The 12329-nt window shown below is 38.3% G+C and overlaps 1 protein-coding gene across 1 annotated transcript; it reads left to right on the top strand.

Moving 5' to 3' along the window:
* Positions 1 to 6208: 6208 nt before the first annotated feature.
* prdm13 (PR domain containing 13) lies at positions 6209 to 11963 on the top strand. Its single transcript, XM_077720845.1, has 4 exons — positions 6209 to 6507; positions 7638 to 7769; positions 7859 to 7979; positions 9757 to 11963. Exons 1-4 carry the CDS (start codon positions 6340 to 6342, stop codon positions 11220 to 11222), a joined length of 1887 nt encoding a protein of 628 aa, XP_077576971.1. The 5' UTR covers positions 6209 to 6339; the 3' UTR covers positions 11223 to 11963.
* Positions 11964 to 12329: the final 366 nt, after the last annotated feature.

The following is a 12329-nucleotide window of genomic DNA, read 5'->3' as shown; positions in this document are numbered from 1 at the left end:
AGCTACTTTCAAGATGGAACATGCAACTCTACAGGTCCCACAACATTGATGTAATATTGTGACATCACATTAAACTGTTAACACTACTTTGGTTCAAAAGTTTAAGATTCCACAGGTGTGAAATCAGAAATAGCCAAATTTGTGTTGGAATAGTGGAGCTGATTTCGAGAGAAGTAGGGGATTGAGGCGGTGGGATGAGATGGAAAAATGAAAATTGGAGGTACTATAGCTATCTCATGTCATCTCATTTTCTGAAACCGCTTTATCCCCATTAACCCACACTCACACCCATACCTAGGGGCAATTTAGAGTGTCCAATCAGCCTATTATATAAGATATAAAAATAATGGTGAATAATAATGTATATATCTGTACTTATAACTAGTGCACCTATACCAAGCTGTGGACTCAGTCACACCCTCACGGCCAAAACATTATGAACTACCACAAAAATGATCTTTACACATTTGAAGTTAAATAGTGCAAGTTTGTCTATTCAACGGCCTGGCTGACTGAGTGGTTAGCATTTTAGCCTCACACCTCTGGGGTCCTGGGTTCAAGGTCAGTTCACCTGTGTGGAGTTTGCATGTTCTCCCCAGGCCTGGGTGGGTTTTCACTGGGTACTCCGGTTTCCTCCCACATTCTAAAAACATGCATGGTAGGCTGATTGGACACTCTAAATTGGTATCAGCGTGAGTGTGAATGGTTGTCCGTCTCCTTGTGCCCTGGCGATCACCGATTATTGGGAAAAAGCGAAGCTCTTGGTGCAATTCATGACTGACCAAATAGCTAGACATCCAAAGTGACCCTTTCTTCCACCCTTTATCCACCTCCAACTGTCGTGTTGTCTGGACAGTGAGCTTTGACCTTTGCTCCTGAACCAAAGAGCATGGCCTTTGCTATGGCGCCAGACCTTGACCCACACGAGTTTGAAATGGATTTGTCTGGAACAGTGATTTCATTATTGATCTCTCAATATTTGTATAACGTACACCCCTATTTTAGCCACAAATAAAGTCATCAAGAGTCATTTACCGCCTTGCTTTCTTCTACCAGGATATAGATACAGACAGGAAGACAGATACTATGTCTTTAAATGTTAAATTACTTCTCATTTTATTCACAAGATCCAACTGCGGTAGCATAGGAAGGCAAAGCAAGTAAAAGAGAAATGCACAACTGAGAAAGAGTCACCTGAGGGTTGAAGCAGTTGACCTGACACTTTCTGGAGGGCCCAAGATTCCATCGGTCAAATTCTATCCTTGCAACTAAATGACAGCATACAGCCGTTTCCTGTCCTCATTCCATCCACTTCCACACCTTTCCCTTCTGTGCTTGATTGAGAGCGATCACATTTGGCCAGCATATGCCAAACATGCTCAATATCTTATTTTGAGGCTTGCAGCAGAGAATTGGAACAAACCGAATCTATTTGAGCTGAGAAACGGAAAGAAAGGCAAAACAATGTTATTATCCACTCTTTTTGACCATTTGAAAAATTCTACATCCTACCATGAATTGTTCCTACCCATCACAATGACTTGGATAATTGATAAAAACATAAAACGCTTTCTTAAATATGACAATGCCATGACACATCTGACACATTTAATAACGACAAAATTAAAACGTAACATGCATTTCCATGCCCATGCACTGAACGAAAAATAAAAGGTAAAAACAAAAGGTTCGGCCTCCATGCTCCTGCAAAAGTATATACAAAAAAAGGCAGTTGTTGATCTAATATTATGTCCCACTTGGTACAATATATAGTACAAATTTTACATGAAATATACAGATCATAACAAAACTGTCAAAAGCTCAGTGTTGCTTATAGATATTCATACTTGCAGGCGACAATTAATTCAACCCCAGAAATGTCACTCGTGCTCATAATGAGGGGAAGCTCATGTCATTAGATCACATTTTGTTATAACAATTTAATGAATGTGCATCCAATCTGAAGGGTGCATAATTGAACATATATGCTTATAGGCTTGACTTAAGGAAATTATAGACACTAGTTTTAAATGAACGAACAATGGAATTTATCATTGTTATAATGACCAGTTTTCATTGTGTGTGTGTGTGTGCGTGCATGCGTTTGTCTCGTAAGTCTGAGCTGAGAAGGAGCTCTCCATGGTTCCTTCTCATCTTCTATGCCAATGCTGCAATAGATCTAAAGAAAGAAAAAAAATGAAATTATATTCCTATAAAACGTAAACAAATTTAGTAGTTGGTCTTTTAAAAATACGCCAGTTGCTGTAGCTTTAAGTTTTGCATTATTTAATCATAACACTTTATCATTCTTATGAAAACACATAAAAGGATGCTTTTTTTATTTGGGTGAAAAACAATCACGTATTCAAATTAATTATTGTTAGGGCAACTACAATATATAAGTAGCGCTCCATTAAAAAATCTGATTAGTTAATGTAATGTTATTTATTTTTTTCTTGTTCAAATAAAGTAAAATCTTGATAATCAGCAAAAAAGGTTATTAATTTGATGTGTGTGTATATATATATATATATATATATATATATATATATATATATATATATATATATATATCTATTGCAGCATTGGCATAGAAGATGAGAAGGAACCATGGAGAGCTCCTTCTCAGCTCAGACACACGAGACAAACGCATGCACGCACACACACACACACACAATGAAAATATATATATATATATATATATATATATATATATATATATATATATATGTGTGTGTATATATGTATATATATATATATATATATATATATATATATATATATATATATATATATATATATATATATATATATATATATATATATATATATATATATATATATATATATATATATATGTAAATATCTAATTCATCTCACTTCTGACTCAGATCGTCTACGGATGTAATGCTTAAAGTGTGATGGAAATGTTGGAAATTTGACAACAGCAACAATTAAAATCTTTATATAAAAGCCAGAAAACATGAGGTGCTTTATAGGCCAATGGGTTACATGTTTAAAACGAGCTCTTTGCCATTAGCTGTTTTTTTCTCAGACATTTGCTTTGCAGAAACACGCCGCACTTTCAACTAGGTCACTAACCTTCATCCTGTGGCTAAAATGCAGCTTTTACCCTGAGAAGAGAGAACTAACTGCGTGTATTCATCAAGGAGGGCAAAGTTGTGACTCTCTTAGAAACTGGTGATCTTCAGTCACTTTGTGCATATGCTTTGGTGGCTAAATCCCAATTAGAGTCGGCTGACACGCTGTTCTATTCATCCGCGGCCCTGCTTGCATATATTTGCCAAGGAATGAACGGCTTAAATGGATGTGGCGCTAAATGCGTCGGACACCAGAGAGAATCGGCCTGAGTGACACTTTCTTTCTGAGGCGTTCGAGTGAGAAAAGGTATGAATTTATAAGGTACACCGAAACACATCAATTCACACGTCTTTGTCCGTGTCTCCTCATGCGAGAGAAAGTGAGTTTGAACCCGGGAAATACCAATGAAAAAAACCCGGCCAGAAAACTTTCCAGTGACTTTTGATGGCCAAAACTTTTGAATAGAAATCACACATTGCTGTGTAATTTATTTGCATACTCTTTAATAGGATTTGGAATATTAGTCCGGGTTAAAATCCCAATCGTGTCACCTGGTGGGAGTCCCATACAAGCTCAATTACTATACGTGGGGGGCTCTAATGTCCCACCCGTGTTAAGCAGCTGGTTGGATATGATGCACCTTGTATCTTTCCCTGGAATCTTAGGGAAACATAACCGGTCCAAGCAGTGTGGGCTTATAAATAGAAGAATAAATAACACTGCCTGGAAACAAAAGTATTTGAAGTCGTGCGTCGTTGTGACAGAAAAATGACACATTCAATTCAACACAGTGAGTAAGTTGTTGCCCATTGAAGGGTGTGACTGATGTATGTGAAGATGTCCTCTTCCATGAAGAGAAATAATTAATTTCTTTCATTTTTTTTTTTTACAAAGCCTCTTCTACAACGTGGGAATCTTTGAGAAATGGACCGCATTGCAAGTTGGACAATGATTGGGTACTCTCTTGAATGGAGCCAAACAAAGTTTTATGGGTCGACATAAAAAATGTGTTTTCTTGTGAGCTCGGAGAGGTCTTAAATAGTGGGCCATTGAAACCAGTCCAGGAGAGGTGGTGGTGAACCCTTGGCACGGCTCAAGTAGTCAGTTAAGCATGAATGGAGATCCCTGGTGGGGCATTGCTCTCACTATTTACGCCTTGCTTTGGAGACAGGTTGTTCCTCTATATTCATGGCTCATCAATGGCCAACCAGTTAAATCAGAGCCCCACCGCTTATAGTCATACATTCAAAAAGGGAATGGCAAGAGCCAGGCTTAGGCACCAATAAAACCTTCTTCTACCCCTTCAAATATTCCAACTCTTCCCAGGTCGTAATTAAATAGCTTTACACAATTGATTGACTCCACAATATTGTTACAGAATAAAGATCCAACTTTGTAATTCATGTTTCTTTTTCTTATAAAAAACAAAAGACATTATTGCCGGTCAAACCATATATACATTTATTTAGTTTTCCATCTCCTCTGCTTACAAATCTGCTTTTTATATTTGACACTTGTATTTTTCATGTTGTCTTATGAAGTCCTTCCCTAAACAGTATACAATAGAGTACAATGGGATACTGTGTAGAAGTGAAGGGCTTTACAACAGGACATGGCACGGATGAGAACAAGTAGGGGAACGTGATGCGTTAATAAATAACGCACATACACACAGAGTCAGGCACAAACCTTTTTTTTTCTATTGATGAAATTGTTCGCGTGTCTTTGAGTGGAGGCGCGCACAGAAGGAAGGAGCAACACTGGCAGGCCCACTCTGCACATTCACCCACACATGTTTTTCTCCCCATTGTCTAATTCACCACAACCACTTAAGTCACAAAGACTCAATGCTTAACATTTCTATTGTAATTTGTGAATTTAAAAAAAAATGTTTATAATTTGATCATTTATATATATTTTTTAATTTTATAATTATATACATGATTTAATTCTGCAGTTATTTTGATAGTAGGAAAGGATATTTATTATATTATTATCCTGCATGATTTTTGCATTGAATTTTCTAGTGGCCCGGTTAAATGTCAACATTTTTCTGGCCTTGTTGCACTGGTAACTAAATTATCATTGTCATTTTTGAAAGTATTCCAGAGGCAGCCATTTTTAGTTTATATTGGCTTTGATTTCCATGCAGTAATAAACACATGTGGCACACGTCCCAAAAAATATTGTCCTGGCAACAATACAATCCAGGCAACACAAAATATGTGCAGCTTTTCTCTCTATATATATAGGTTACAACATTAACTGAACCTTTAGACAAAGTGACGAATGCACATTGTTAAATGGGAAAATACAAGAGCGATAATTTGTGTGAGTCAAAATGATGAAGACGCTGCGATTGGTTTCAGCTACCCCCCCCCCCCCCCCCCCCTATCTCCCTTCCTCCGCTTCTCCTCCTGCTGCTGGTCCTTCCTTTTCAGTACCTGTCTGATCTCAAGCCGGCACACGCCGAGAGTCAATAGAAGTTAACAAGTCCTCGAAACTTCCCTGATCCTTTTGTATAAGTAAGGACACAAAGGAGGGGGAGAATACTTAGCTTTGAAGTACATAAAAGCCTAAAGAATGCCGCCAGAGTAGATTTAAAGTAGCCATTGATTCCTAAAAACTGGCCTGAATGGAAAGAATAGAAGGGGATGACGATTTATGGATAAATTATACAGGGGATTTGTCAGTTAAAATATCGGAACTGTCTGGAGGACAAAGCCACATGCTGAGGATTAATGGTTGCTCTGGACCTTTGATTATGCACCCCCTTTTCTCTGCCCTTGACAAATTGGATTTTGGGGATGGGAAGGTCGCCTGGCCCTTTGTGTCCCTTGACCAGTTTGGAGCAATTCATTATGCGACGGGGTGAGGGAAAGTCTCCATGTGACCACGCAGGCCGCTGTGTTTTCCACTGTCCTCATAGCTGCTGGAATTGCCCAGCTCTCTCACACTCCCTCACACACACCAAGCGCAAACTCAGGACCACTCTCCTCCTAATCCAGCGCCACACTCGCATCCCAGGCTGGGGAGGGGATGGCCAAAGGGGTGGATGGTGGGCGGTGGAGGGGGTTACCTTGCATGCACCCATCACTAGAAAAGCGGGGTGCATAACGCCAGCGCGTCACTTTGAGGGCCGGTCCTCCTCCTCCTCCTTCTTCACTCTCCTCTCTTCTTCCTCCTTGAACCCTCTTCCCTGCACTCTCTCATCTCACTCGGCTTCCATCAGCCTTCATGGTTCTGATCTCACCCCACGCCATGCAAGCCACCCGGGCGTCCACCACCATCAGTGTGGTTTCAGATTGCGGAATCCAAGCTGGACTTCGAATAGGTCCTGTACCTGGCGTCTTAAAATTGGGAAAGTACCTGTCAGACCGCAAAGAAGTTGGGCCCAAGAAAAAGGTAACTTTTTTATTGTATTTTATTCTGTTTAATAAAATTTATTTTTTATAAATGGATTATTTGTTACTGTTATTTAAAAAAATGCTACACTTGCTTGCTCAGAAAACAAGTCAAAAGTGCTGTAACCTCTTTTTCCTTTAAAAAAAATGCCCATCATTACTCGTACGTTATTTTATGCAACTTTTTAGTTGCTTTTAATATACATGTCCAATTTAAATGTACAAAATGTGCATTAATTTCATTCATAATTAAAATGAATACATTTTTTTACTAACACTGTCGAGAACAATCTCTCTTATTCATCGCTTTGGCCTGTCAGGGTGGAAATAATTGCGTCCAATAAGTGACCAACTTGTCAGTCTGGACGTCTACTTAACCGTTCTAATGGGCAAGCCGGCCTGCTGTGTGCGGGTTTCATGCCCTTAGCAGCCTCACATTTCTCTGCCTAGCGGGCCTGTTATCCCGATGAGTTGTTTAATTTTAATGGAATCTGGCCACTGAAAGATGTCACCAAGGCTCGGGGTGTTGAAAAAAAAATGAATCCAGGAATTAAATATAAAATAATACATATTTTTGGAAAGGGGTTCCCATTAAAATTGCTAATTACCCCTGTCTTATTATTGAGAAATAATAGATAACAATTTACCACAATAAATGCATCCAGAATCTCAGCCAGTTATTGTTGAGGCTGTCAGTGGTGGTGATTGATGCATCTAAATGCGTGGCCCCCGGGCTTTTGGGTGTTCATCAGGTGCAATCTCCGTGTCAAATGTCACGCTTGAATCTTTAATATCCTTGAACAGTTTAAAAACGCTTTGACACTTTTCAAATCCGTTTCCCATATCAACTCAATTAGGCCCGTGTGTCATTCACTTTAGGAAATTATCAACAGAGCGGATAAACACGCATTAAGGCTCATGCGTGAGTGCAGCACCTCAAGGTGCCAGAAAACACACGCTTAGAATTGATTATTTCGATACTTTATCACAATATATAGAAATAGAAAAGTAGACCAAAATGCTTGTTTGAATTAGAGTATTTTTGGGGGGAATTTTCACAATTCTATTCTATATAATGATATAAAATGGGTTCAGAAAATAAATGAATGAAGTATATTCTCTCCCCCTCAGATTCGTTTGGTGCGAGACGAGTTTGTGGATGAATCTGGTTGTCCTGTATCGGACTGGATCGGATTTATCCGAGCGGCCAGAAACAGTCAGGAACAAAATCTAGAGGCCGTTTCTGACCTACCAGGCGGGCAGGTAAATATTCAACCACTTTTTTCTACATCGCCCATGTTCATTTTAGGCTTTTTGATTAACTTTCCCCTCCTGTTTTTTTTAAATTAAAGATATTTTACCGAGTGATGAGGGAAATTCCAGCAGGGGAAGAACTCAATGTTTGGTATTCGAATGCTTTAGCGCAATGGTACGACGTGCCCACGACGGCCACCCCCACGCACGACGAGAAAGGTAAGCAAAACTCATCTTGTCAACCCATAAATTACATCAATTAAATATTATCCTTTTCCCTTAGCAGATTGTTATTCGATCAAATTAATTAAAACTGAATATACTTTTTGTTAACCGCGTTTAATTGTACCCGTATTAATAATTATGTTTATTAAAACGCATAACTAATTAGGCTATATACTTCCATTCCACTATTGTGATATTGGTATTAGTATTAAGGGGATTAGTGTGAATCCTTTAATCAGAACAAAACACATGCTCGTTTGGAGTAAATCCGTTTAAGAAAAATTAACAAAAGAGTGTCAAGATTTCACCGTTGCAATATCTCGTTTTGAAAAACATTTTTAATGACATAGTAAATTAAAAAAAACAATGCGACGGGTAATAGATCACACAAATTTCACAATAAAAATTTCAAAACACAAACTGGAAACTTTTTGCAGCGTTGAAAAAAAAAGAAAAGGCCGATAATTCCGTTGGGGGTTAACAAATGTGACTGTGCCATTAAAATTCATTTATTCAAAAAGCAAATAAATTGGGGGAAAAAAACAAGCGCTTCACGGTAAATTAGGTGGGTGCGCTAAGGTATTGTGAGCCAATGAATGCTAACTTTTATGTGGGGTGTATATTGCCCTGATTCCCGGGCCCAGCACACCGTGCATTGGCTCCCGGACATACGCTGGCTTCCATTATTAGGCGTCAACAGATGGGCCAGCGTCATTGTTTAAGCAGACTTGCGATTTCAAGCCACAGCTGCTGTCACTTCCACGGTAAAGAGCCTAAAGAGGAAAAGTAGAGCCTTCAATGCATCGCCAGATTGGGCTGGGCGTTTGCTCTTTTGATGGGCTCCGTTAACAATGGCCCGGGTGAGGATTACAAAATCATTACATCTATATCAACCACTGAATACTCGCCTGGGAGTCATTAAAAAGATGACTGCCTGTCAACGTTTGCTCCTCCCGAAACCTGAGGCCTCAGTCTTGAATTGTTAAAAAGTTATTTTAAAAAAAGTGCCCTTTCATAACAAATAAAAAAAAACAATATAACAAATAAACTTTATATATATATATATATATATATATATATATATATATATATATATATATATATATATATATATATATATATATATATATATATATATATATATATATATATATATATATATATATATATATATATATATATATATATATATATATATATATATATATATATATATATATATATATATATATATATATATATATATATATATATATATATATATATATATATATATATATATATATATATATATATATATATATATATATATATATATATATATATACTGAATGTTTGTTCTGGGATTAAATTATGCCAAATTGATAATATTGATCCATTAAGCATCACACTGTTAGACTATTATTGATTGCTTATAATTGACATTTTAGTTCTGGAGTACTTCACTAATTCATCGTATTAGTATTTATTTTTTATTAAGTCGTCATCATAATATTTAAAGAACGTTTGCAATGCACTTATAAATGTTCTGCACCGTATTATTAGATTAAAATGATGAATATAATATTCATTTTATTGTTATTTGTATAATAGTTCAATAAATAAATATTTTCTCGTCCATATCATATTCAAACATATATATTTTTAATGGTTTATCACTTTAAAAAAACTGCATTTAGGATGAATGTGAGCGTCCGTGTCTGTGACTTGTGAACATTTTTGCAAGAGGCAAACCCAAATTGACCAATTTTGTTCTTTTTCTTTGATGCAGGCGAGGAGCGCTACATATGTTGGTACTGCTGGAGAATCTTTAAATACCCCAATACACTTAAAGCCCACGTCCACTTCCACTGCGCCCTGAGCAACGGACGTGGGTTCGTGAGCAGCCAGCAAGCCAGAGGCACGGAGACCTTCAGCAGGTCTCCAAAATCCGGAGACATCCCCAACACGTCTTCTTCACCCAGGATCTCTCAGAATATCTCTTCTATCTCAGAATCCGGCAGGAGGTCCCTAAACTCCCCCTTTTTAGGGAAAACCGGACTGGTGAAGAAACTCAGCTCCGATGAGCAGGACAGAGCTCTTGACATGAGTGTCCCCTCGTCCCGTAACCAAGGACACGCGCTCGGCCTCGGCACGGCGTCCTCCATGCTGACTTCCATGGGCTTCCACCCGGGCGTACGCTCGGCATTCAAACCCACGGGCGTCGCTAAGATCCCGGTGGGCGACGCGCACCGAGAAGACGCCGCCTCTAAAATGGGCGCTTCTTTGGCCTTCGGCAAACTGATTGGAAACATGAAGTCGACTCTGAGCGCAAATACGGCGGCGGCCAAGTGCGCGCCTGCGGGGATAGTCGACTCGAACATGGTCCCGTGTAACAACGCATTGCGAGGCTTCCCTTTGCTCCCTCACGTGGAGGAAACATCAGCTTTCAAACACGTCGAGAGTCGCGTGCACGCCGCTGGCCTGTCCCCGTCCCGCTACCCTCACATGCACCCGGGACTCCATTTTGAAAGGTTTTCCTTGCCCAACTTTGACGGTGTGAAGACTTACGGTGGGGACTGCAACATCCCACTGATGCCATTCACAGTTTACAACGGAGAGCTCCTCTACAGCTCGCCATATTACCCCCTTAAATTCCACTTTAGCAATCTCCTCAAGTATCCAGAGTCCATGCCCTACTTTGGGCCGCCCTCCTTAAACCAAGATATGGGCACCATCACCAACATTGACCGGGAAATCGCCATGCATACGCAACAGCTGTCCGAAATCGCCACGGAGAAGAGTCGAACCAGGCTCGATCCCTTACCCGCGGGCAGTGCCAGCAACGCGGGCACGGGTAAACCCAAAAAGGGGCATTTATGTCTTTACTGTGGTAAATTATACTCCAGGAAATACGGCTTGAAAATCCATATGAGGACTCACACGGGTTACAAGCCGCTCAAGTGCAAAGTGTGCTTCAGGCCATTCGGGGACCCCAGCAACCTCAATAAGCATATTCGACTACACGCAGAGGGCAACACACCATATAGGTGCGATTTCTGTGGGAAGGTTCTTGTCCGGAGGAGGGATCTGGAGCGCCATGTTAAATCCAGACACCCCGGGCAGAGCGTGAAGAAGTTGGACGACAAGGCGGACCTGTTTGAGGACGCCGAGCTCAAGAGCGACAATGATAGCGACGTGGACGTCTGCTTTACTGACGATCAAAGTGAGCCCGAATCCAGCAAGAATAATGACTGAGACGTTTTTGAAAACAAAAAATGAAGAAGAAAAGACAACGATCCTATTTTACATTCACAACATTTATTTATAAGACTTTGGACAGTGCAAGTCAATTTAATTACCAGTTATTTGTGATTTTTTTGTTGTTGCTCTGGAAGAGAGTAAAATCTAAAAGATTGGAAATCCAAAAGTTGTGCAGTGCTGGTTTTCTGAATTAATAATTTGGGCCTAAAATATGTTTTTTATTTATGTTATTTTTTGCAGTGATAAAAATATGTTTTTAAAATGTATTCCCATTTTTAATATTTCTTGATTTGTAAAAGCTTGCTTTTCTATGGATATATTACATTCAAATTCTCCAGCCAAAACCTAGACTTTTTTTTAATTTTACGCAAAAAAAAAAATCAAATGTCACACTTCCTTGAAAACGATTTAAACTGCACTTTAAGGGAAACATTCGTTGAAACCAAACAGGTGATTATTATAACAACCCGTTTTATCATTGTACTTCATTTCAGACCAAGCTCCTTCATTGTGCTTTTTTAAAAAAAATGATTACAATACTTCCAATTGCACTTTCTTGCCGAGACATGCTGTTCTTAAAAAAGCAAACAGTGGTGTTTATTTATTTCTGAATAAAAAATGTATTGATATATGTAAAGATGTGTACAGTATGATATATCACATTACAGTGTTGTATGCGCTTGTTTATAAGTTCATATTGTCATTGAAAACAATATTTTATTCTTGTCCAAAATGTTGTTGTCTTTTTAATAAAAAATAAATCTGACTGAAATGCATGTTTTTTTTAATTGTACAATTTATTTTGAGATATTCATGACTTTTATTCACAAATTAAGTTATATTTCTGCTCAACGATTTTTCCATCTAAATATATTTGCAACATTTAAATTTTAAACTGTTTAAAGAGGTAGTAATACTACAACTACTACTACTAATAATAATAATAGTAACACATAATGTTGTTGAATTTTGAAGTACTTAAGATACCACTACAAATACAAACATTGTCATGTTGATGACTTATCAAATCGAGTATATTACATATTATCTGACAATAAGAATTATAATAATATACAATATTGTCACCTTGTTAACATTATT

Source organism: Stigmatopora nigra, chromosome 7 (genome assembly GCF_051989575.1).
Source record: "Stigmatopora nigra isolate UIUO_SnigA chromosome 7, RoL_Snig_1.1, whole genome shotgun sequence".
NCBI classification, from domain to species: Eukaryota; Metazoa; Chordata; class Actinopteri; order Syngnathiformes; family Syngnathidae; genus Stigmatopora; species Stigmatopora nigra.
The sequence above is the reverse complement of the archived record's forward strand: the minus strand, read 5'-3'. Positions and strand labels throughout refer to the sequence as shown.

Bases quoted from the DNA above. Each gene is read 5' to 3' on its own strand.
- prdm13 (XM_077720845.1), top strand. From the start codon at position 6,340: ATGGTTCTGATCTCACCCCACGCCATGCAAGCCACCCGGGCGTCCACC. The intron at 6,508-7,637 runs GTAACTTTTTTA...TCTCCCCCTCAG, and splicing joins AAGTTGGGCCCAAGAAAAAG to ATTCGTTTGGTGCGAGACGA. The intron at 7,770-7,858 runs GTAAATATTCAA...TTTAAATTAAAG, and splicing joins CTGACCTACCAGGCGGGCAG to ATATTTTACCGAGTGATGAG.